This window comes from Bombina bombina, chromosome 3 (assembly GCF_027579735.1).
Source record: "Bombina bombina isolate aBomBom1 chromosome 3, aBomBom1.pri, whole genome shotgun sequence".
NCBI classification, from domain to species: domain Eukaryota; kingdom Metazoa; phylum Chordata; class Amphibia; order Anura; family Bombinatoridae; genus Bombina; species Bombina bombina.
In genome coordinates, this window is record NC_069501.1 from 29,279,877 (window position 1) to 29,307,007 (window position 27,131).

Below are 27,131 nucleotides of genomic sequence, written 5' to 3' on the forward strand. Positions count from 1 at the left end.
TCTGGACGATATTCAGGTTCAGGCGCCGTCTTTTCAACAAGCAAACTCTCATACAGAGATTTTGTCTTTTCTTCACTCCCACGGTTGGAAGGTGGATCTGGGGAAAAGTTCCCTGATTCTAGCCACAAGAGTAGTGTTTTGGGGACCATAATAGACTCCCTATTAATGAAGATATTTCTGACAGAGGTCAGAAAAAAAAAAGATCTTTGATTCTTGTCCTTCCGTCCTCTCCGCGGCCGTTAGTGGCTCTATGTATGGACGTAATTGGTCTGTTGGTAGCTTCTATGGACATCATTCCGTTTGCTCGGTTCCATCTCAGACCTCTGCAGTTATTTATGTTAAGACAATGAAACAAGGACTATGCGGCTCTGTCTCCGCAAATAGTTCTGGATCAGGTGACAAGGGACTCTCTTATGTGGTGGTTGTCTTAGGATCACCTCTCCCAGGGAACTTGCTTTTGCAGACCTTTCTGGATGATTGTGACCACGGATTCCAGCCGTCAGTTCTCCCTATAAACATTCTAGAACTGAGAGCAATTTTCAATGCTCTACTGGCCTGGCCTCAGTTAGCCTTAGCCCGGTTTATCAGGTTTCAGTTGGACAACATAACATCGGTGGCATACATCAACCACCAGGGGGACTCCAAGTTCCTTGGCCATGACAGAGGTGGCCCAGATAATACAGTGGGTGGAGTCTCACAACTGTTGTCTTTCTGCGATCCACATCCCAGGAGTGGACAATTGGGAAGCTGATTTTCTGAGCTGACAGACTTTTCATCTGGGGGAGTGGGAACTCCATCCGGAAGTATTTTCCTGTTTAATTTTCAATTAGGGGCAGGCAGAACTGGATCTCATGGCTTCTCGGCAGAATGCCAAGCTTCTGAGGTATGGCTCGAGGTCAAGGGATCCACAGGCTTTCTTGATAGATGCTCTGACGGTTCCTTGGAATTTCAGTCTAGCATACATATTTCCTCCGTTCGCTCTCCTGCCAAGAGTCATTGCTCGGATCAAGCAAGAGAGGGAGTCAGTGATTCTCATAGCGCCGGCGTGGCCTCGCAGGATCTGGTATGCAGATCTAGTGGAAATGTTGTTTCTACCTCCGTGGAGACTCCCTCTGAGGATGGACCTTCTACTTCAGGGTCCTTTTCTTTATCCAAATCTCGTTTATCTGAAGCTGACTGGAGATTGAACGCTTGAAGATATGGCGTAAATATCTGTATCAGTGTGAATCCAGAGGCTACTCTTGGAGTAGAGTCAGGATTCCTAGGATTTTGCCTTTTCTCCAGGAGGGTCTGGAAAAGGGATTGTCAGCTAGTACTCTGAAGGGTCAGATTTCTGCATTGTCTATTTTGTTGCATAAGCGTTTGACGGATGTGCCAGACGTGCAATCTTTTTGTCAGACCCTGGTTAGGATCAGGCCTGTGTTTAAACCCGTTACTCTTCCCTGGAGTCTTAACCTTGTTCTTAGTTTTACAGCGGGCTCCGTTTGAGCCTATGCATTCCTTAGATATTAAGATGATATCTTGGAAGGTTTTGTTTCTTGTGGCTATTTCTTATGCTCGGAGAGTTTCGGAAATCTCGGCTCTGCAGTTTGATTTTCCTTATCTTATTTTTCATTCTGATAAGGTGGCTCTACATACTAAATTAGGTTTCCTACCTAAGGTTGTTTCAAACAAGAATATTAATCAGGAGATTGTGGTTCCTTCTTTGTGTCCTAATCCTTCTACTCCTAAGGAGCGTTTGTTGCACAACCTAGATGTTGTGCGTGATTTGAAGTTCTATCTTCAGGCGACTAATGACTTTGGTCAGTCTTCTGCTTTGTTTTTCTAGCAAGGGTCAGAAAGCTACGGATACTTCTCTTTGGCTAAGGAGTATTATTTGTTTGGCCTATGAGACTGCCTCTACAGCAACCTCCTGAGAGAATCACTGCTCATTCCACGCGGGCTGTTTCTTCTTCCTGGGCATTCAAAAATTAAGTTTCTGTGGAACAGTTTTGCAAGGCTGCAATTTGGTCCTCTTTGCATACTTTTTTCAAAGTTTTATAAATTTGATACTTTTGCCTCGGCTGAGGCTTCTTTTGGGAGAAGGGTTCTTCAGGCAGTGGTGCCTTCATTTTAGGTCTACCTGTCTTGTGCCTCCCTTATCATCTGTGTCCTCTAGCTTGGGTATTGATTCCCACTACTAATTGATGATTTCTCCAACATAGGTGTGTCCGGTCCACGGCGTCATCCTTACTTGTGGGATATTCTCTTCCCCAACAGGAAATGGCAAAGAGCCCAGCAAAGCTGGTCACATGATCCCTCCTAGGCTCCGCCTACCCCAGTCATTCTCTTTGCCGTTGTACAGGCAACATCTCCACGGAGATGGCTTAGAGTTTTTTAGTGTTTAACCAAAAGTTGTTTCTAACAAAAACATTAACCAGGAGATAGTCGTGCCTTCTTTGTGTCCGAAACCAGTTTCGAAGAAGGAACGTTTGTTGCACAATTTGGATGTTGTTCGCGCTCTAAAATTCTATTTAGATGCTACAAAGGATTTTAGACAAACATCTTCCTTGTTTGTTGTTTATTCTGGTAAAAGGAGAGGTCAAAAAGCAACTTCTACCTCTCTCTCTTTTTGGATTAAAAGCATCATCAGATTGGCTTACGAGACTGCCGGACGGCAGCTTCCTGAAAGAATCACAGCTCATTCCACTAGGGCTGTGGCTTCCACATGGGCCTTCAAGAACGAGGCTTCTGTTGATCAGATATGTAGGGCAGCGACTTGGTCTTCACTGCACACTTTTACCAAATTTTACAAGTTTGATACTTTTGCTTCTTCTGAGGCTATTTTTGGGAGAAAGGTTTTGCAAGCCGTGGTGCCTTCCATTTAGGTGACCTGATTTGCTCCCTCCCTTCATCCGTGTCCTAAAGCTTTGGTATTGGTTCCCACAAGTAAGGATGACGCCGTGGACCGGACACACCTATGTTGGAGAAAACAGAATTTATGTTTACCTGATAAATTACTTTCTCCAACGGTGTGTCCGGTCCACGGCCCGCCCTGGTTTTTTAATCAGGTCTGATAATTTATTTTCTTTAACTACAGTCACCACGGTATCATATGGTTTCTCCTATGCAAATATTCCTCCTTAACGTCGGTCGAATGACTGGGGTAGGCGGAGCCTAGGAGGGATCATGTGACCAGCTTTGCTGGGCTCTTTGCCATTTCCTGTTGGGGAAGAGAATATCCCACAAGTAAGGATGACGCCGTGGACCGGACACACCGTTGGAGAAAGTAATTTATCAGGTAAACATAAATTCTGTTTTTGTGGACTTACCAAATCTTAGGAAAGAAAACATAATTTATGCTTACCCGATAAATTTATTTATTTCCGTATATGGTGAGTCCACTGCCCACCCTTTATTTAATACAGAAAAGGAAAGTAGAAGCGCTTAGAGGATATAAGAACACTGCTTAACTAGTATTTTCCCCTCCTGGAAACCTGAATGTGCTCAATGCTAGTAGAAATAGTTGAGCGCTATAAGCACGGGTTAAAATATTTTAAGTGTTTTAAAATGGTTATTTAGCTAATATAGGTTGTACCTAACTAGTATACTTGACATTAGTGAATAAAACGTTTTAAGGAAATGGCTAATGTAGAGAGAGAATACAATATAGCAATATTGTGTATTGATAAGAATATAAGTTAAAATATGTAACCAATTTGATTATTAGAATACATGAGTAACAGAGTGTCATCCAATGAATAAAGGTAACAATTTAATAAAATGTAGACAAATAACATCCACTTTAGCATATAAATGTAAATTTTAAAATATGATAAAAGAAAAGGGACGTCTCCCTTATACCAACATAGCTAATAAAAGCCAAGGAAACCACAGTAGAGAATTTTGTACTTGCGCTTAAAAGATTAAACGAAGCCTTGGCCTTGGGCTATAATGATATTTTGACAGAAGGAAATTGCTGTGTTCGCAATATGTGAAAAACAAACGGTGAACGCTGTTTGGCAATAACGGACAAACCAAACACAGCGTGTTGTGTAGCGGATAGGCTCACTCCTCCTTTTTTTCTCCTTTGTTGAAGACGATAAATGGAACCTCACAATGCCTTGTGATGTTTGTAGATGGTCTTTGCGGTCGCTTATTTTAAGCAACTAATGGTGATAAATAAAGGTGACAGCAGTGTCAAATCAACGCGTTTCGCCCTTAGGCTTTATGTCTTTATGCCTAAGGGCGAAACATGTTGATTTGACACTGCTGTCACCTTTATTTATCACCATTTATATACATTTTTATAAATAAGGACTATATGTACTGTGCCTTGATATAGAGGAATCTTTAGTTGCTTAAAATAAGCGACCGCAAAGACCATCTACAAACATCACAAGGCATTGTGAGGTTCTATTTATCATCTTCAACAAAGGAGAAAAAAAGAAAATAGTCACAATTTGTGACCGCAAAGACCATCTGCAATAAATTTCCCCCCAGGACTTCCTCTGAAATCAGGGAATAGGGGTCTACAGAAAGATCTTGTCCTTTTGTGGGCTTTTGTCATTTGCCTACATCAAAATAACAAGGTTCTTCAGTCGCTACTTGCGTCTGCCAAGTTTGTCTGCATATTTTTTCAGCTTAAGTTTCATAATTCTACTATCGACCATCACCTTTTAACAATCGATAGCAAGAGAAAATTGTCACAATCGGTGACCGCCAAGACTATTTGATTTCCACCCCTTGCTTGGTAAGGATTAGGGGCTAACACAAAATAATTATATCAAGTTTGACTGCTATATTGCACTTCAAATAAATTCTAAGAAGTCTCTCCGGCTGTTTCATGTTTCAGAAGTTTTACCTGTGACATCAGAGGCATCACACAAAAGCCACCACCTACTTTCAGTCGGTAACGCCACACCACATAGGAGGAGTGAGCCTATCCGCCACACAACACGCTGTGTTTGGTTTGTCCGTTATTGCCAAACAGCGTTCACCATTTGTTTTTCACATATTGCGAACACAGCAATTTCCTTCTTATGTCAAGATATCATTATAGCCTAAGGCCAAGGCTTTGTTTAATCTTTTAAGCGCAAGTACAAAATTCTCTACTGTGGTTTACTTGGCTAATATTAGCTATTTTGCTATAAGGGAGACGTCCCTTTTCTTTTATCATATTTTAAAATTTAAATTTATATGCTAAAGTGGATGTTATTTGTCTACATTTTATTAAACTGTTACCTTTATTCATTGGATGGCATTCACTCTGTTACTTATGTATTCTAATAATCAAATTGGTTACATATTTTAACTTATATTCTTATCAATACACAATATTGCTATATTGTATTCTCTCTCTACATTAGCCATTTCCTTAAAACGTTTTATTCACTAATGTCAAGTATACTAGTTAGGTACAACCTATATTAGCTAAATAACCATTTCTTCTGTTATGTGTGATCAGTCCACGGGTCATCATTACTTCTGGGATATAACTCCTCCCCAACAGGAAATGCAAGAGGATTCACCCAGCAGAGCTGCATATAGCTCCTCCCCTCTACGTCAGTCCCAGTCATTCTCTTGCACCCAACGACTAGATAGGATGTGTGAGAGGACTATGGTGATTATACTTAGTTTTTATGACTTCAATCAAAAGTTTGTTATTTTACAATAGCACCGGAGCGTGTTATTACTTCTCTGGCAGAGTTTGAGGAAGAATCTGCCAGAGTTTTTTACTATGATTTTAACCGGAGTAGTTAAGATCATATTGCTGTTCTCGGCCATCTGAGGGAGGTAAAGGCTTCAGATCAGGGGACAGCGGGCAGATGAATCTGCATTGAGGTATGTAGCAGTTTTTATTTTCTGAATGGAATTGATGAGAAAATCCTGCCATACCGTTAAAATGACATGTATGTATACACTTCAGTATTCTGGGGATGGTATTTCACCGGAACTACTCTGCTAAAGGTCACTAATACTTTTAATAACTATTTATCATGCTAAACGTTTTTGCTGGAATGTAGAATCGTTTACATTGCTGAGGTACTGTGTGAATAGATATTTGGGCATTATTTTCCACTTGGCAGTTTTTTGCTTGTAATTGTGACAGTTTCGTTTCTCTTCACTGCTGTGTGAGAGAGGGAGGGGCCGTTTTTGGCGCTCTTTACTACGCATCAAAAAATTCCAGTCAGTCACTTTTATTTTTCCTGCATGATCCGGTTCATCTCTGACAGATCTCAGGGGTCTTCAAACTTCTTTGAAGGGAGGTAACTTCTCTCAGCAGAGCTGTGAGAATTCTTATAGTGACTGTGCATAAAAACGTTGCTTTGTACTTTTTATGTCATATTTAATTATTGTTATTTTACTAATGGGAACAAACCTTTGCTAAGAGTTGTGTTGTTTTAAAGTTTGATGCTATAACTGTTTTTCAGTTCATTATTTCAACTGTTATTTAATCGTTTAGTACCTCTTTGAGGCACAGTATTTTTTTGCTAAAAAAGATTATAACCAAGTTGTAAGTTTTTTGCTAGTGTGTTAAACATGTCTGACTCAGAGGAAGATATCTGTGTCATTTGTTCCAATGCCAAGGTGGAGCCCAATAGAAATTTATGTACTAACTGTATTGATGCTACTTTAAATAAAAGTCAATCTGTACAATGTGAACAAATTTCACCAAACAGCGAGGGGAGAGTTATGCCGACTAACTCGCCTCACGCGGCAGTACCTGCATCTCCCGCCCGGGAGGTGCGTGATATTATGGCGCCTAGTACATCTGGGCGGCCATTACAGATAACATTACAAGATATGGCTACTGTTATGACTGAAGTTTTGTCTAAATTACCAGAACTAAGAGGCAAGCGTGATCACTCTGGGGTGAGAACAGAGTGCGCTGACAATGCAAGGGCCATGTCTGATACTGCGTCACAGCTCGCAGAGCATGAGGACGGAGAGCTTCATTCTGTGGGTGACGGTTCTGATCCAAACAAATTGGACTCAGATATTTCAAATTTTAAATTTAAATTGGAGAACCTCCGTGTATTACTAGGGGAGGTCTTAGCAGCTCTTAACGATTGTAACACCGTTGCAATACCAGAGAAACTGTGTAGGTTGGATAAATACTTTGCGGTACCCGGCGAGTACTGACGTTTTTCCTATACCTAAGAGACTAACTGAAATTGTTACTAAGGAGTGGGATAGACCCGGTGTGCCGTTCTCACCCCCTCCAATATTTAGAAAGATGTTCCCAATAGACGCCACCACTAGGGACTTATGGCAGACGGTCCCCAAGGTGGAGGGAGCAGTTTCTACTTTAGCTAAGCGTACCACTATCCCGGTGGAGGATAGCTGTGCTTTTTCAGATCCAATGGATAAAAAGTTAGAGGGTTACCTTAAGAAAATGTTTGTTCAACAAGGTTTTATATTACAACCCCTTGCATGTATCGCGCCGATTACGGCTGCGGCAGCATTTTGGATTGAGTCGCTGGAAGAGAACCTTAGTTCATCTACGCTAGACGACATTACGGACAGGCTTAGAGTCCTTAAACTAGCTAATTCTTTCATTTCGGAGGCCGTAGTACATTTAACTAAACTCACGGCTAAGAACTCAGGATTCGCCATACAGGCACGTAGGGCGCTGTGGCTAAAATCCTGGTCAGCTGATGTGACTTCTAAGTCCAAATTACTTAATATACCTTTCAAGGGGCAGTCTTTATTTGGGCCCGGTTTGAAAGAAATTATCGCTGACATTACAGGTGGTAAGGGCCACGCCCTACCTCAAGACAAAGCCAAAGCTAAGGCTAGACAGTCTAATTTTCGTCCCTTTCGGAATTTCAAAACAGGAGCAGCATCAACCTCCACTGCACCAAAACAGGAAGGAGCTGTTGCTCGTTACAGGCAAGGCTGGAAGCCTAACCAGTCCTGGAACAAGAGCAAGCAGGCCAGGAAACCTGCTGCTGCCCCAAAGACAGCATGAACCGAGAGCCCCCGATCCGGGACCGGATCTAGTGGGGGGCAGACTCTCTCTCTTTGCCCAGGCCTGGGCAAGAGATGTTCAGGATCCCTGGGCTCTAGAGATCATATCTCAGGGATACCTTCTAGACTTCAAATTATCTCCCCCAAGAGGGAGATTTCATCTGTCAAGGTTGTCAACAAACCAGATAAAGAAAGAAGCGTTTCTACGCTGAGTACAAGATCTGTTATTAATGGGAGTGATCCATCCGGTTCCACGGTCGGAACAAGGACAAGGGTTCTACTCAAACCTGTTTGTGGTTCCCAAAAAAGAGGGAACTTTCAGGCCAATCTTAGATTTAAAGATTCTAAACAAATTCCTAAGAGTTCCATCGTTCAAAATGGAAACTATTCGGACAATCTTACCCATGATCCAAGAGGGTCAGTACATGACCACAGTGGATTTAAAGGATGCTTACCTTCACATACCGATCCACAAAGATCATCACCGGTACCTAAGGTTTGCCTTCTTAGACAGGCACTACCAGTTTGTAGCTCTTCCATTCGGACTGGCTACGGCTCCAAGAATCTTCACAAAGGTTCTGGGTGCCCTTCTAGCGGTACTAAGACCGCGAGGGATTTCGGTAGCTCCGTACCTAGACGACATTCTAATACAAGCTTCAAGCTTTCAAACTGCCAAGTCTCATACAGAGTTAGTTCTGGCATTTCTAAGGTCGCATGGATGGAAGGTGAACGAAAAGAAGAGTTCTCTTTTTCCTCTCACAAGAGTTCCATTCTTGGGGACTCTTATAGATTCTGTAGAAATGAAGATTTACCTGACAGAAGACAGGTTAACAAAGCTTCAAAATGCATGCCGCGTCCTTCATTCCATTCAACACCCGTCAGTAGCTCAATGCATGGAGGTGATCGGCTTAATGGTAGCGGCAATGGACATAGTACCTTTTGCACGTCTACACCTCAGACCGCTGCAATTATGCATGCTAAGTCAGTGGAATGGGGATTACTCAGATTTGTCCCCTACTCTGAATCTGAATCAAGAGACCAGAAATTCTCTTCTATGGTGGCTTCATCGGCCACACCTGTCCAGGGGGATGCCATTCAGCAGGCCAGACTGGACAATTGTAACAACAGACGCCAGCCTACTAGGTTGGGGCGCTGTCTGGAATTCTCTGAAGGCTCAGGGACTATGGAATCAGGAGGAGAGTCTCCTTCCAATAAACATTCTGGAATTGAGAGCAGTTCTCAATGCCCTTCTGGCTTGGCCCCAGTTAACAACTCGGGGGTTCATCAGGTTTCAGTCGGACAACATCACGACTGTAGCTTACATCAACCATCAGGGAGGGACAAGAAGCTCCCTAGCAATGATGGAAGTATCAAAGATAATTCGCTGGGCAGAGTCTCACTCTTGCCACCTGTCAGCAATCCACATCCCGGGAGTGGAGAACTGGGAGGCGGATTTCTTGAGTCGCCAGACTTTTCATCCGGGGGAGTGGGAACTTCATCCGGAGATCTTTGCCCAAATACTTCGACGTTGGGGCAAACCAGAGATAGATCTCATGGCGTCTCGCCAGAACGCCAAACTTCATCGCTACGGGTCCAGATCCAGGGATCCGGGAGCAGTTCTGATAGATGCTTTGACAGCACCTTGGAACTTCAGGATGGCTTATGTGTTTCCACCCTTCCCGCTGCTTCCTCGATTGATTGCCAAAATCAAACAGGAGAGAGCATCAGTAATTCTAATAGCACCTGCATGGCCACGCAGGACTTGGTATGCAGATCTGGTGGACATGTCATCCTGTCCGCCTTGGTCTCTACCTCTAAGACAGGACCTTCTGATACAGGGTCCATTCAAACACCAAAATCTAACTTCTCTGAAGCTGACTGCTTGGAAATTGAACGCTTGATTTTATCAAAACGTGGTTTTTCTGAGTCGGTTATTGATACCCTGATTCAGGCTAGGAAGCCTGTTACCAGAAGGATTTACCATAAAATATGGCGGAAATACCTATACTGGTGCGAATCCAAAGGTTACTCCTGGAGTAAGGTTAGGATCGCTAGGATATTGTCCTTTCTACAAGAAGGTTTAGAAAAGGGTTTATCAGCTAGTTCATTAAAGGGACAGATTTCAGCTCTGTCCATCTTGTTACACAGACGTCTGTCAGAAAATCCAGACGTCCAGTCCTTTTGTCAGGCTTTAGCTAGGATCAAGCCTGTATTTAAAGCTGTTGCTCCACCATGGAGTTTAAACTTAGTTCTTAACGTTTTACAGGGTGTTCCGTTTGAACCCCTTCATTCCATTGATATAAGAATGTTATCTTGGAAAGTTCTGTTTTTAATGGCTATTTCCTCGGCTCGAAGAGTCTCTGAGTTATCAGCCTTACATTGTGATTCCCCTTATCTGATTTTTCACTCAGACAAGGTAGTTCTGCGTACTAAACCTGGGTTCTTACCTAAGGTAGTCACTAACAGGAACATCAATCAAGAGATTGTTGTACCATCCTTGTGTCCAAATCCTTCTTCAAAGAAGGAACGTCTTCTACACAATCTGGATGTAGTTCGTGCCCTCAAGTTCTACTTGCAGGCAACTAAAGATTTTCGCCAAACTTCTTCCTTGTTTGTCGTTTACTCTGGACAGAGGAGAGGTCAAAAAGCTTCTGCTACCTCTCTCTCTTTTTGGCTTCGTAGCATAATACGTTTAGCCTATGAGACTGCTGGGCAGCAGCCTCCTGAAAGAATTACAGCTCACTCCACTAGAGCTGTGGCTTCCACTTGGGCCTTTAAGAATGAGGCCTCTGTTGAACAGATTTGCAAGGCTGCAACTTGGTCTTCGCTTCATACTTTTTCCAAATTTTACAAATTTGACACTTTTGCTTCTTCGGAGGCTATTTTTGGGAGAAAGGTTCTTCAGGCAGTGGTTCCTTCTATATAATGAGCCTGCCTATCCCTCCCGTCATCCGTGTACTTTTGCTTTGGTATTGGTATCCCAGAAGTAATGATGACCCGTGGACTGATCACACATAACAGAAGAAAACATAATTTATGCTTACCTGATAAATTCCTTTCTTCTGTTGTGTGATCAGTCCACGGCCCGCCCTGTTTTAAGGCAGGTAGATATCTTTTAAATTATACTCCAGTCACCACTTCACCCTTGGTTACTCCTTTCTCGTTGATTCTTGGTCGAATGACTGGGACTGACGTAGAGGGGAGGAGCTATATGCAGCTCTGCTGGGTGAATCCTCTTGCATTTCCTGTTGGGGAGGAGTTATATCCCAGAAGTAATGATGACCCGTGGACTGATCACACAACAGAAGAAAGGAATTTATCAGGTAAGCATAAATTATGTTTTTAAAACACTTAAAATATTTTAAACAGTGCTTATAGCGCTCAACTATTTCTACTAGCATTGTCCACCCTTTATTTAAGACATTTATTTTTTCTAAAACCTCAGGCACCTCTACACTTTTGTGTTATCTTCTTTTTCCATTTTTCCTTCAGCCGAATGACTGGGGATTATGGGTAAGGGAAGTGACATATATAGCAGCTTTTCTGTTTTGCTCTTTGCCGCCTCCTGCTGGCCAGGAGTCATATTCCCACTAGTAATTGATGATTCCGTGGACTTACCAGATCCGGAAAGAAAGAAATGTATCAGGTAAGCATAAATTATGTTATTGCATTGTTCTTGCTAGTAAAGCCCAGAGAAGACCCCACTAGTCTTATACAGGGGAGAGTACATGGCAAGGGTCCCCTAGTGGTGCTCAGGGTGGGCCGTACATGGCCTGGTACAGAGAATGCATATATTGCATTGTTCCTGCTAGTATAGCCCAGTGAGGACCCCACTAGTCTTATGCAGGGGAGAGTACATGGCGCAAGGGTCTGCTAGTGGTACTCAGGGGACCGAACATGGCCTGGTACAGAGAGGGCATATATTACATTGTTCCTGCTAGTATAGCCCAGTGAGGACCCCACTAGTCTTATGCAGGGGAGAGTACATGGCCTGGTACAGAGAGTGCATATATTACATTGTTCCTGCTGGTATAGCCCAGTGAGGACCCCACTAGTCTTATGCAGGGGAGAGTACATGGCCTGGTACAGAGAGTGCATATATTGCATTGTTCCTGCTAGTATAGCCCAGTGAGGACCCCACTAGTCTTATGCAGGGGAGAGTACATGGCCTGGTACAGAGAGTGCATATATTACATTGTTCCTGCTAGTAAAGCCCAGTAAGGACCCCACTAGTCTTATGCAGGGGAGAGTACATGGCCTGGTACAGAGAGTGCATATATTACATTGTTCCTGCTAGTAAAGCCCAGTAAGGACCCCACTAGTCTTATGCAGGGGAGAGTACATGGCCTGGTACAGAGAGTGCATATATTACATTGTTCCTGCTAGTAAAGCCCAGTAAGGACCCCACTAGTCTTATGCAGGGGAGAGTACATGGCCTGGTACAGAGAATGCATATATTGCATTGTTCCTGCTAGTATAGCCCAGTGAGGACCCCACTAGTCTTATGCAGCGGAGAGTACATGGCCTGGTACAGAGAATGCATATATTGCATTGTTCCTGCTAGTATAGCCCAGTGAGGACCCCACTAGTCTTATGCAGGGGAGAGTACATGGCGCAAGGGTCTGCTAGTGGTACTCAGGGGACCAAACATGGCCAGGTACAGAGAGTGTAAATATTGCATTTTCCTGCTTGTAAGGACCCCACTATTGAAGTGCAGGGGAGAGTACATGGCAGGGGTTCTTTTGTAGTGCTTAGGGCACCATACATGGCAAGGTGTAGTGAGGGTGCGTGTGTTGACAGTGTATGTACTGTGAAAGACCTTGCTACCGCACCTTTTGTGACCCTCCTTGTCAGGTGTTTAATATTGCATTGTTACTGCGTTACTTGATTTCAGACAATATTATTGTTATGGTTGTTCTAGACAATTAGCTACCGTGCATCTAGACGCTGACACACAGTGACTCGTCTAGTGCCTAACTACTTGCTATTACCTGGTCACTGGGGCAGTGTGTCAGCCGGATACTTTTTGTGTCCTGTCATTGCCACCTGGTCTAGAATACAGCTGCATTATGTTGTGATTGTAATGTCACCATCCTATCAGTAATGTATTCGCTCACTCTCCCCAACACATTCTCACTTGCTGTTCCATTTGTTTGCCATCTCCTGGCTGCTGACGGACTGACAGTCACCTGGGCACATTTTCATTTAGTTTTCTATGTTGTTTTACTGTCACGGTTGATGATGTGCTCAGTATGACAGATCCGATTATTGTGGCACCGTGCTCTTTTGCAATAATCAGGGCAGTATGGCATGAGTGCCTTCTAGAAATCACACTCTTAAGCAACTGTGCAGCTAGATCAATGCCCCCTGGTCCTTGCCCACCCTCTCTAGTGCTTGTGCCCCCTCATCTACCCTCTTGTTTTGCCAACTTCACACTTCTCTCTCTTCAGTCCATATTGTTGCTTTCTCTCGCTACTCCCTTCTCCCCATCAGACCTCCTGACCCGGTGCTCCCCCTGTGGCACCTAATAGATGTCTTGTTTCTTTGCCAAGCATTCATAGCTCAGTCTAATTGCAATTAAGAGCTTTTCTTTCTAGCACAACATGAGGCTTGGGAAAGCTGCTGCCAGCTGGCTGTCATTAGCAGCCTCTAAATAAGAGAAGAGAGGGCACTGGGCCCATGTGTAAGCCCGACCATCATACATAGCACTTACTCCTTGGCCGGCTCCTCATGAGGCCTAATTATCGCCACTTGGTTTATACGAAATAAAATAATCTTTTCACTTATGGAAACTAGAGGCTGGGACCAGTTTAGCACAATCTAACAGAAACCCATGTGTTCACTGAACTAAGGCTGCAAATCTAAGTAAGAAAGTTAGCGGTTTATCACTGAGCAGACAAATCATTTTTTCCTGACTAATAAAGAGCAATATTTAACATCAAGCTACACTTTCTTGTTCAGAAAGTCTTATTAATACTCAGCTACTGTGCCTTTCCTGTGCGCTAATACTTCACCATCCTCTTGTTCTACAGTGCAGCAGGGCTGGGCATATCTTCCTAACTCATCAGTAGCAGAACATAATCCTGCAAGTCTTTCTTATAATCATGTGTATTTGTATAATCTGACGTAGTTCTATTCCCACAGATGATGAAACATGCATGGGATAATTACAAACAGTACGGCTGGGGCCACAATGAGCTCAAACCCATCGCAAGGAAGGGCCACTCCACCAATATATTTGGTAAGCATTCTTAAGTCTCTGATATTGTTTCTATTTTTCAATGTGTTGTCCTTTTGAAGACCCCTGCATTAACTCTTCTCTGTCATGCAGACACCCTTTTCATTGTCCTGGTCACCCTGTTAGATTGGTACATACCCTGTTAGATTTGTACACGCACCCTGTTAGATTGGTACGAGCGCTGTTAGATTGGTACCCGCACACGCACCCTGTTAGATTGGTACGTGCCCTGTTAGATTAGTACGCACAAACACGCGTCCTGTTAGATCGGGGTGCGCACACACGCACCCGTTTAGATTGGTACGCGCCCTGTTAGATTGGTACACGCCCTGTTAGTTTGGTGCGCGCCCTGTTAGATTGGTACACGCCCTGTTAGATTGGGGCGAGCACCCTGTTAGATTGGGGCGGGCACCCTGTTAGATTGGGGCGCGCACCCTGTCAGTTCGCGGGCGTGCACGCGGACACCTGGTCAGATCAGGAGCGCGCACCCTGTTATGAACTAGGAATGCACACACAAGCATGTGGCTCATGAACATAAACTTTGGGACTTACTCTACCAAACCACCTGCAACATCAGATTTATCCAGCTGCGGGAGGTGCTCTGTCATCAGAGCTTTGGGCAATGTGGGAAGATGTAGAATTTAGACGCCAGTGGCGCACAGGCACCTAGGAAAAACAAACCCCGTCTATCAAATTACCTTTCTATTTTTTATTTTTTTTTACAACCGATTTTATTCAGTTTAAATCAAATTACAATGTGGAAGGCGCAGCTTCCATGAACAATAAATAACAATCTGTAATGTTTTACAAGATAATCATACTGTCAAGGAATATGAAAAAAGAAAACTTTCTTATGAAATTACATTTACATTTCTAAGACCTTTTATGGGGGTTAAAGAAAGAAAAGGGTGAAATTACTGCTTAGTACTGACTTATAATAGTTTGCTTTATGTTCTGTTGGCGCTCTACAAATAACCGATAATAATAATGTATAAAAGATGGTTGACGACTCATCCAATTTTGTAGAGCAAACCCAGCTAATCCTATGTATTTCATTTATATATCTAGATACAAAGCGAATGGTTTGTGTTCATGTAAAGTTATTAGCAATCATTAAACGGATCTACTGTAACTTTTTATAAGTGAGTATTTATCTGTCAAAGGGATAGGAAAGTCAAAATTAAACTTGCATGATTCAGAGAGCGTGTCATTTTAAGACACTTTTAAATTCACTTCCATTTTCAAATGTGCTTTGTTCTCTTAGTATCCTTTGCTAAAAAATGAATACGCACATATCATACACTAGTGGGAGCTGCTGCTAATTGGTGTCTGCAGATATGTGTCTCTTGTGATTGGCTCAATAGATATTTTCAGCTTCCTGTCACTTGTGCAAGGCTGTCCCTTCAGCAATGGATAACAAGAGAATGAAGAAAATTTAAATTGGAAAGTTGTTTAAAATTGTATATTCTATCTGAATCATAAAAGAAAATTTGGGGGTTTACTATCCCTTTAAGGTATTGTTCCCATAAATACATAATTTCTGCAAACCTGTCCATTTTAGCATTTTTTATATAATAGTATGTTTCTATTTCTGAAACCCTATGTGTCCATATTGTTATGGAAGGGGCTTCCTTACTTTCCAGTTTTTAGCTAGAAGGTATTTGGCGCTATTAATCATAATGTACAATAATTTAAGGTAGTGCTTGGTTTTGATTTTAGGAGGCTTATTTAAAAGCCATGTTAGAGGGTCTAGAGGTAACTGAGTATCTAATATTTTTTCTTTTTCTCCTATGATAGTTCTCCAGAAATTCTGGATAGTATTGCACCACCACCACCACATGTGGGCCATATTGCCATGTCCATGTCCGCATCTCCAACAATGTTTAGATTTGTTATGGTATAGGTCAGGGGTCAGCAACCTTCGGCTCCCAGATGTTTTGTAACTACATTTCCCATGATGCTCAGATAGCCTAAAGGGTGTCTCAGCATCGTGGGAAATGTAGTTCCAAAACATCTGGGAGCCGAAGGTTGCTGACCCCTGGTATAGGTGTTGTAGTTTGGTTGGAGTGAGATACCGCCTGTGTAGTATTTAAAATTGATTTCTTGTATTGAAAGAGAGATTGAGGTTTTGATGACATTTTGGAAAATAGATACGCTAGTTTGTGGCAGTATTACTATACCTAGTTCTTCTTCCCATTTTTCTAGGAAGGGGGTATATATCCCGATGGGTTAAATGTCAGTATTTTTTAGATTGTTGAAAGGATGTGTGTTAGTGGAGGGGGTCTTGTACAGAGATTTTCAAAAATGGTTAATGGTCTATTAACCATTTCTAGAATACATATTTCTTCTATAAGGTACGAGTCCACGGATTTATCCTTTACTTGTGGAATATTATCCTCCTGCTAACAGGAAGTGGCAAAGAGCACCACAGCAGAGCTGTCTATATAGCTCCTCCCTTAGCTCCACCCCCAGTCATTCTCTTTGCCTACTCTAAGTACTAGGAAGGGTAAAGTGAAAGAGGTGATAAAATATTAGTTTTTATTTTCTTCAAGCAAGAGTTTTTTGTTTTAAATGGTACCGGTGTGTACTATTTACTCTCAGGCAGCAGATGGATGAAGACTTCTGCCTGGAGGATGATGATCTGAGCATTTGTAACTAAGATCCAGTGCTGTTCCCACAGAGGCTGAGGGGTACAAAAAACTTCAGTGTGAGGAACGTTTTCATGCTATATAGCAGTGAGGTATGTTCAGTCATTTTTTCTGGAGAGACTGTGTATTTCAGAAAGGCTGACAGTATCCCCATGAGGGTAAGGGTAAGCAGTAATCCTAAGAGCTATAGAAAGGTATTACTAAGCTTGTATAAAGGGCTAATTACAAAAATGGTTGACACTGAGTTTTGAATGTTTGTGGGCAAACGTTTTATGAACTGGGAGTGCTGTTAACGTTTTGTGGGCAATAACGTTTTTTGGGCAACTTTATTGAGGGTACACTTGGCTTATTTTTTGAGTCTCAGAACCCACATGGCTAGTTTAAAACCGCTCTGGTGCGGTTCTTTGAGGCTGTAGTGACATCGAGTGAGATGGGCGGGGCCTATTTTCACGCCTCAGATGCACAGTTTTCATGCAGCAAGTTCCAACTTCTTAGGGCCCTTGTGGATGTTTTGGGCAAAATCGAAGCTTTAACCCCATATTTACTATCCCTAACGGCAGGTAGGCGCCACAGCAGTGCTGTGGCAAGGTGCTGGGGGTAGTTTTTTCCGGATTTAGGCCTTAATTTCAATTTGGTTTGCACATTAAAGGGTTAAATGTTAAATTTCCTTGTGGGGCAAACTTAACTACACATATTGAGTCTGCTATGAAAAATTTGAAAAAATTTGGTGCATATTAAAGCAGTTTTGCAGAACGTGTATGCTTTTTTTCTCTTAAAGGCGCAGTACCGGTTTTTAAGATTGTTATTTTTTTCACTAAATAAAGTGTTTTCATGCTTGTCTGTAGTCATTACTAGCCTGTTCAACATGTCTGACATTGAGGAAAGTCATTGTTCAATATGTTTAGAAGCCATTGTGGAAGCCCCACTTAGAATGTGTCCCTCATGCACTGAAAGGTCAATAAATTGCAAAGAACATATTTTAGCTACTAAAAGTATGTCGCAGGTTGATTCTCAGTCAGAAGGGAATCAGGTTATGCCATCTAATTCTCCCCAAGTGTCACAACCATTAACGCCCGCACAAGCGACGCCAAGTTCTTCTAGTGCGTCTAATTCTTTCACCCTGCAAGATATGGCCGCAGTTATGAATACTACCCTCACAGAGGTTTTATCTAAGCTGCCTGGGTTGCAGGGGAAGCGCAGTAGGTCTGGTGTGAGAACAAATGCTGAGCCCTCTGACGCTTTATTAGCCATATCCGATGTACCCTCACAATGTTCTGAGTTGGGGGTGAGGGATTTGCTGTCTGAGGGAGAGATTTCTGATTCAGGAAAGATGTTCCTTCAGACTAGAACACCTCCGCTTATTGCTCAGGGAGGTTTTAGTGACTCTGGATGATTGTGACCCTATTGTAGTTCCAGAGAAATTGTGTAAAATGGACAGATTTCTAGAGGTTGCTGCCTACACTGATGTTTTTCTGGTCCCTAAGAGGTTTTCGGACATTGTTACTAAGGAGTGGGATAGACCAGGTATTCCGTTCGCTCCCCCTCCTACTTTTAAGAAAATGTTTCCCATATCAGACACCATGCGGGACTCATGGCAGACGGTCCCTAAGGTGGAGGGAGCTATTTCTTTCCTTGCTAAGCGTTCAACTATACCTATTGAGGACAGTTGTGCTTTCAAAGATCCTATGGATAAAAAATTAGAGGGTCTTCTAAAGAAAATATTTATTCATCAGGGTTTTCTTCTGCAACCTATAGCGTGCATTGTTCCTGTAACTACTGCAGCTTCTTTTTGGTTCTTCAGGTTGAGACCCCATTAGATGATATTCTGGATAGAATTAGGGCTCTCAAGCTAGCTAATTCTTTCATTACAGATGCCGCTTTTCAACTGGCTAAATTAGCGGCAAAGAATTCAGGTTTTGCCATTTTAGCGCGTAGAGTGTTATGGCTTAAGTCCCGGTCTGCTGATGTGTCATCAAAATCTAAGCTTTTAGCCATCCCTTTCAAGGGTAAGACCCTATTCGGGCCTGAACTGAAAGAGATCATTTCAGACATCACTGGAGGGAAAGGTCATGCCCTTCCTCAGGATAAGACAAATAAGATGAGGACCAAACAAAATAATTTTCGTTCCTTTCGAAACTTCAAAGGTAGTCCCTCTACCTCTTCCCCTGCTGCAAAGCAAGAGGGGAATTTTGCTCAATCCAAGTCAGTCTGGAGACCTAACCAGACTTGGAACAAGGGTAAACAGGCCAAGAAGCCCGCTGCTGCCACCAAGACAGCATGAAGGGGTAGCCCCCGATCCGGGACCGGATCTAGTAGGGGGCAGACTTTCTCTTTTCTCAGGCTTGGGCAAGAGACGTTCAGGACTCCGGGGCTTTAGAAATCGTAACCCAGGGGTATCTTCTAGATTTCAAAGATTCTCCTCCAAGGGGAAGATTCCATATTTCTCAATTGTCTGTAAACCAGACAAAAAGAGAGGCGTTCTTACGCTGTTTAGAAGACCTATATACCATGGGAGTGATCTGCCCAGTTCCGAAAACAGAACAGGGGCAGGGGTTCTACTCCAATCTGTTTGTGGTTCCTAAAAAATCCCCTTATCACCCATTTGTGGGCTTCCCAGACATTTAATGGAGATATTTCTGGTGTGTTATGTAATAAAGTATTCTGATATGGATTGTGAGATTTGTTGGGTTATTATAGGGTCTGTGATAATTTGTTCGTTTAGTTTCCAGATACAATCGTGAATTGGTTTTAATGGCCATGTTAGGGAGCAGAGAACAGACGCATGGTCTGACCCTGTAATAGGTGTAATTTGGGTTGAGGTGAATTAAGATAGGCCTGTGACATCTGGGAAAATGTAGTCAATTATTGAGTATTGTTTATATGGGTATGCGTAAAATGTATAGTCTTCATTTTTTGGGTAATGGGTTATCTACAGGTCATGTACTGTCAGTTGTTTCAATTGTGCATGTGTGCGTGTTAATTGTGAAATATGGACTGAAGAATTAGTGGATGAGCAGTCCAGTATGGGATTTAGAGGCATATTAAGATCTTTACATATCCATAAAATACTTTTTTGGTGTTCTAAAATGAGGATAGTCACCGTTTTGATAAAGGTTGATTGTTTAGTGTTAGGGGTATATATGGATAATAGCGTGATAGGTCTACCATATAGTAAGCCTATAGAGGATCATCGTATTGGCTGATCCAATCGGCCAATAGAATGCAAGCTCATTCCTTTTGGCTGATTGCAACAGCCAATAGGATTTTTTTTACCCTTTAATTCCTATTGGCTGATAGAATTCTATCAGCCAGTCGGAATGTAAGGGACACCATCTTGGATGACGTCACTTAAAGGGAAACTTTATTTCTTTCATGTAATTAGCAAGAGTCCATGAGCTAGTGACGTATGGGATATACATTCCTACCAGGAGGGGCAAAGTTTCCCAAACCTTAAAATGCCTATAAATACACCCCTCACCACACCCACAATTCAGTTTTACAAACTTTACCTCCCATGGAGGTGGTGAAGTAAGTCTGTGCTAGATTCTACGTTGATATGCGCTTTGCAGCAGGCTGAAGCCCGGTTTTCCTCTCAGAGTGCAGTGAATGTCAGAGGGATGTGAAGAGAGTATTGCCTATTTGAATACAATGGTCTTCCTCTAGGGGATCTATTTCATAGGTTCTCTGTTATCGGTCGTAGAGATTTCTTCTCCTACCTCCCTTTTCAGATCGACGATATACTCTTATATACCATTACCTCTACTGATTCTTGTTTCGGTACTGGTTTGGCTATCTACTATATGTAGATGAGTGTCTTAGGGTAAGTAAGTCTTATTTTATTTATGACACTCTAAGCTATGGTTGGGCACTTTATATGTAAAGTTCTAAATATATGTTTTAAACTTATATTTGCCATGATTCAGGATAATCAGTATTCCTTCTTTCAGACTGTCAGTTTAATTATTTTTGGGAAAATGTATATGAATAAATATTTTTTCTTACCTTCAAAAAATTTCAAATTTACTTTTTTCCTTGTGGGCTGTTAGGCTCGCGGGTGCAGAAAATGCTTCAATCTATTGCGTCATTCTTGTGCGAACTTTTTTGGCGCAAAATTTCGTCATTTCCGGCGCCATAGTTGACGCCGGAAGTTTTCACATGGTTGCGTCATTTTTTGACCAATGTGTGTTACAGACGATTTTTGGCGCCAAAAAATGTGGGCATCATTTTTGGCGCCAAAAAATATGGGCATCTGTCGAAAAAAGGGCCGCAGGTACTGCCTGCAAACGGGCATACTGGACTAATTGTATCACTTTACAGGTGTTGTCCCTAGCCTCTCTGCCAGGCACAAAGCCCACCTGCTCTGTTGAGACCAAGCCCGGCAAATGCTTATTTAGGCAATTAGATAGAATTTTATCTAGGATATTAATATCTGAATTCAATAAAGATAGGGGTCTATAGTTTTCTGTCATTGTTGGTGGTTTGCCAGGCTTCTGTATCACAGTAATGTGAGCCTCTAGCATGGAGGGACTAAGATGGGGGTTCTCTATCAAGTCATTAAAAAGTTGTAGCATTTTTGGCGCTAGGGACTTGATGAATGTCTTGTAGTATTTCGGGGTTAGTCCATCGGGCCCTGGGCTTTTACCGTTTGGCAGGTCTTTAATTGCCTGATTTAGTTCCTCTAGTGTTTATTGGAGCATCAAATTTGTTGGTGTCTGAATTGTCTAGTCTTGGTAGATCTATTGAGGCTAGGTATCTGTCTCTAGCCTGTTTTTTATCTAGATATTGTGTTTGGGTGTTTGTTTTGTCAGTGATATTATATAACGCTGTGTAGTATGTAGTGAACGCATTAGCAATCCCTTTGTTACTTTTCAGTATGGTTCCATCTGTTGTTTTAATATAGTGTATATGTGATTTAAGCTGTTTTCTACGTATCGACCAGGCTAGTAATATACAGGCCTTGTTTCCCCCTTCCTAGTATTGTTGTTTAATTGACAGCATCTTGCGACGGTAGGTCTCCATGAGGTGTTGCCTAAGATCTAACCTAGCTCGTGCTAATGCTTTCCCGACTTCCAAATCAAGTGGGTCTCCTTTGTGTTTGTTTTCTAGGGCTGCTATTGTGTGTAGAAGGTTCAGGTGTTTTAGTCTATATTGTTTTCGCAATCTTGCCGCGTGTTTCAAAAATTCACCACGCATGACACATTTGTGGGCCTCCCACATATTAGGTAGGGATGTGTGCATTGGAGTGTTGTGCGTCAGGTGGTTTGTCAGTGATTTTTGGAGGTCAATTTTGATTAATGGTTGGTCAAGAAGGGTATCATCTAGCCTACAAATATAGGTTGTGGGAGGTATATCAGACCATTGTACGGAACAAGTAACGGGGGCGTGATCCGACCAAGAAATCGAACCAATATTGATTGCGCTAACCGTATGTAGCCCTGTGGTGTCTATGAAAATATTATCAATTCGGGAGTATTTGTTATAGGGGGGGGAGTAGTAGGTGAAATCTTTTTTTAGATGGGTGTATAGTTCTCCATACATCGTGCAGAGTTAGTTCTGTGATTGTTGCCCTGAACGACTTGATCACTGCATCGGGTACACTGGTTGAGCCACTAGACATGTCTAAGCGTGGTTCAATAGGGACATTAAAGTCGCCAGTTAGGAACACTGGACCTTTAGCATGGTCCAGTAGGACCTTAGAAAATGTTTTGCTGAACTTATGCTGCTTTATGTTCGGGGCGTATACTGTAGATAATGTTATTGGGTGATCATATAATATCCCTGATACTATTATAAACCGCCCCTCTGGGTCTTTCTCAATGTGTGTGATTTTGAGGGGTACTGAATTGTGAATTAAGATGCCTACCCCACATTTCTTAGATGTGCCTGAAGCACAAAATGCGGTGGGAAACTGGGTATTGTACCACTTGGGTTCCTTTCCTCTACGGAAATGTGTTTCCTGGAGAAATAAAATATGGATTTGTAGGCTTTTGAGTTCTCTAAAAGTGATGGATCTCTTACCTGGGTTATTAAGGCCTTTTGCATTGATTGTAGTAAAGGTAAGACTGTGTGTATAAAACCTACTCAACTGTACAGCCATCCTGGAGAGAGCGATAAAAAAAAAAAGGGGGTAAGGGAGGGAAAAGGAGGTAAGGTTGATTAAAGTGAGGTGAGGGGAGGGTTAGCAAAAGTAGATGTGCAGTTAATTAGTACGTCCAGCACACGGGGCGTTGGGAGGAGGAAGAATAGCTTGGTCAGCTGTACTTGAAAGATAGATAAGATAATTGTATCTACACACAAAACAGTCGTATAACAATTAACAGTCAACAATGAGGGTGATAGTCCGTGAACCCTAACTATAGGGAGGGGGCGCTGGTCTAAAAGCAGCAATATGCAAATAGAATGTGTATTCAATAGTTTAAATCTTACTAATCATATGATTAATACAGTCCTATATTGGCAATAAATATATATACACATCCATGCATACAGGAGATGTTTCAACAATAACAATAGAATAGAGTATTGCTATATATATATAAAATGTCTCTTTTGACCGTTAAGTGTATCAAAGTCCTCTTTAAATCCAAGGGGACAGGTGCTGGCTGCCTCCTCCTCACCGACAGGTCCGGGTAAGCTATGCAAAATGAAAGAAGACAGAGGGGCGCCTCGTGTGGTATCATCAGGTATATAAAGATTATAATGAAAGATCAAGCCAAATGGGTACTCACATATTACATAAGCACACTTATGCGCTAGTAGGTACAGGCTGTAGATTTGGACAGGTGTAGCAGCTCATCCACAGTTTTTTTTTGTGCTGCAGTACTGAGAGGGAGTGAAACACAAATACAGGCACTACATGTGCAGATCATTCAAAGTGTAATTGTGTTCACTAAAACAAATTCCCAAATGGGTACTCACATTTAAGCTGAGCACACGTGTGCTGGTAGAAGCAGGCTGGCAGATTGGGGAGAGGTGCGTCAGCTCACCCGTGTATAGAGATCCAATGGAGCTTTCTGCCTGAGGAAACGGTTTTAAACCGAGAAACGCAATGCAGTTTTTAGGGGGTCACTGGAATACCCCTCATCCACTTGTATAACACTGCTGTGTTGTATTTTAAATTGTGTTTCTCTTGTTAAGTGTAGTCAGTCCACGGGTCATCCATTACTTATGGGATATATTCTCCTTCCCAACAGGAAGTTGCAAGAGGATCATCCAAGCAGAGCTGCTATATAGCTCCTCCCCTCACATGTCATACCCAGTCATTCTCTTGCAACACTCAACAAAGAAGGAGGTCGTGAGAGGAGTTAGGAGTTTTTTAATTTGTTATTCTTCAATCAAAAGTTTGTTATTTTAAATGGCACCGGAGTGTGCTGTTTTTTCTCTCAGGCAGTATTGGAAGAAGAATCTGCCTGCGTTTTCTATGATCTTAGCAGACGTAACTAAGATCCACTGGCTGTTCTCGCACATTCTGAGGAGTGGGGTAACTTCAGAAAAGGGAATAGCATGCGGGGTCCCCTGCAAATGAGGTATGTGCAGTAAAATATTTTCTAGGAATGGAATTGACTAAGAAAACACTGCCGATACCCATATGCTGTAAGTACAGCCTAAAATGCAGTAGTAGCGACTGGTATCAGGCTGGTAAATGTATACACAGTAGAGTTATTTTCTATGGAATAGATTTTGACTGAAAAAATACTGGTAATACTGTAATAATGTATGAGCCTTAACTGCAGTAGAAGCGACTGGTAGCAGGCTTAGTGATAACTTTACACAACATATGAAATGTTGTTTTTTTAAAAAACGTTTACTGGCATGTTAATCGTTTTGTGAGGTACTTGGTGATAAATCTCTTTGGGCATGATTTTTTCCACATGGCTAACGTATATTTCTGCATAGAAACCGTTATAGCTGGTCTCCCACTGTGTAATATGACTGGGAGGGGCTTTGTGTTAGCGCCTTGTTGCGCAGTTAAAATTCAATCATAGTCTTCCTGTTTCTTCCTCCTTGATCCAAGACGTCTCCGGAGAGCTCAGGGGTCTTCAAAATTTATATTTGAGGGAGGTAATCAGTCACAGCAGACCTGTGACAGTGTGTTTGACTGTGATAAAAAACGTTAACTGTTAATTTGTTTATCCGTTTTTTGGGTATTAGGGGGTTAATCATCCGTTGCTAGTGGGTGCAATCCTCTGCTGATTTCATACATTTAATGTAAAATTTGGTTGCTATAACTGAATTTGTTCATTGTTATTTCAACTGTAATTGTCTTTTTGTGTTTTAAAAGCGCAGCAGCGTTTTTCACATTGCTGGAAAATTTTCTGAAAGTACATTTCCAGGCTTGCTAGCCTCATTGCTAGTCTGTTTAAACATGTCTGATACAGATGAATCTGCTTGTTCATTATGTTTAAAAGCCAATGTGGAGCCCAATAGAAATATGTGTACCAATTGTATTGATATTACTTTAAATAAAGGTCAATCTTTACCGGTAAACAAATTATCACCAGACATCGAGGGGGTAGTTATGCCGCCTAACTCTCCTCACGTGTCAGTACCTGCGCCTCCCGCTCAGGAGGTGCGTGATGTTGTGGCGCCAAGTACATCAAGGCCCTTACAAATCACTTTACAAGATATGGCTAATGTTATGAAAGAAGTATTATCTAATTTGCCTGAGTTAAGAGGCAAGCGCGATAGCTCTGGGTTAAGGACAGAGCGCGCTGATGACACGAGAGCCATGTTCGATACTGCGTCACAATTTGCAGAACATGAGGACGGAGAGCTTCATTCTGTGGGTGACGGATCTGATCCAGGGAGACCTGATTCAGAAATTTCAAATTTTAAATTTAAGCTTGAGAACCTCCGCGTATTGCTAGGGGAGGTGTTAGCGGCTCTGAATGATTGTGACACGGTCGCGATCCCAGAGAAGTTATGTAGGCTGGATAAATACTATGCGGTGCCGGTGTGTACTGACGTTTTTCCTATACCTAAAAGGCTTACAGAGATTATTAGCAAGGAGTGGGATAGACCCGGTGTGCCCTTTTCCCCTCCTCCGATATTTAGAAAAATGTTCCCAATAGACGCTACCACACGAGACTTATGGCAGACGGTCCCTAAGGTGGAGGGAGCAGTTTCTACTTTAGCTAAACGCACCACTATCCCGGTGGAGGATAGTTGTGCTTTCTCAGATCCAATGGATAAAAAATTAGAAGGATACCTTAAGAAAATGTTTGTTCAACAAGGTTTTATATTACAGCCCCTTGCATGCATTGCGCCCGTCACTGCTGCGGCGGCTTTCTGGTTTGAGTCTCTAGAAGAGGCCATTCGCACAGCACCATTGGATGAGATTATGAACAAGCTTAAAGCACTTAAGCTAGCTAATGCATTTGTTTCGGACGCCGTTGTGCACTTAACCAAACTAACGGCTAAGAACCCCGGTTTTGCCATCCAGGCGCGCAGAGCGCTATGGCTTAAATCCTGGTCAGCAGATGTGACTTCTAAATCTAAATTGCTTAATATTCCTTTCAAAGGGCAAACCCTATTCGGGCCCGGTTTGAAAGAAATTATTGCTGACATTACGGCCGGTAAGGGTCACTCCCTTCCTCAGGATAGGGCCAAATCAAAGGCCAAACAGTCTAATTTTCGTGCCTTTCGTAATTTCAAGGCAGGAGCAGCATCAACTTCCTCCGCTCCAAAACAGGAAGGAACTGCTGCTCGTTACAGACAGGGTTGGAAAAGCAACCAATCCTGGAACAAGGGCAAGCAGGCCAGAAAGACTACTTCTGCCCCTAAGACAGCATGAAGGAAGGGCCCCCTATCCGGAAACGGATCTAGTGGGGGGCAGACTCTCTCTCTTCGCCCAGGCTTGGGCAAGAGATATCCAGGATCCCTGGACGTTGGAGATCATATCTCAGGGATACCTTCTGGACTTCAAAGCTTCTCCTCCACAAGGGAGATTTCATCTGTCAAGGTTATCAACGAACCTAATAAAGAAAGAGGCATTTCTACAATGTGTACAAGACCTCTTAGTAATGGGAGTGATCCACCCAGTTCCGCGAACGGAACAAGGGCAAGGGTTTTACTCAAATCTGTTCGTGGTTCCCAAAAAAGAGGGGACCTTCAGACCAATCTTGGACTTAAAGATCTTAAACAAGTTCCTATGAGTTCCATCGTTCAAAATGGAAACTATTCGAACCATCCTACCCATGATCCAAGAGGGTCAGTATATGACCACAGTGGACTTAAAGGATGCCTACCTTCACATACCGATTCACAAGGATCATTATCGGTACCTAAGGTTT

The 27,131-nt window shown here is 42.4% G+C and overlaps 1 protein-coding gene across 2 annotated transcripts in view; it reads left to right on the top strand.

Annotated features, from left to right (window-relative positions):
- Nucleotides 1–27,131, top strand: part of MAN1A2 (mannosidase alpha class 1A member 2) — a 354,032-nt gene that overhangs the window by 231,563 nt on the left and 95,338 nt on the right. For both annotated transcript variants that reach the window (XM_053705763.1, XM_053705764.1), the window contains one exon: nt 14,098–14,194. In XM_053705763.1, coding sequence (XP_053561738.1) covers nt 14,098–14,194 — 97 coding nt within the window. The remainder of the gene's footprint in view (nt 1–14,097; nt 14,195–27,131) is intronic.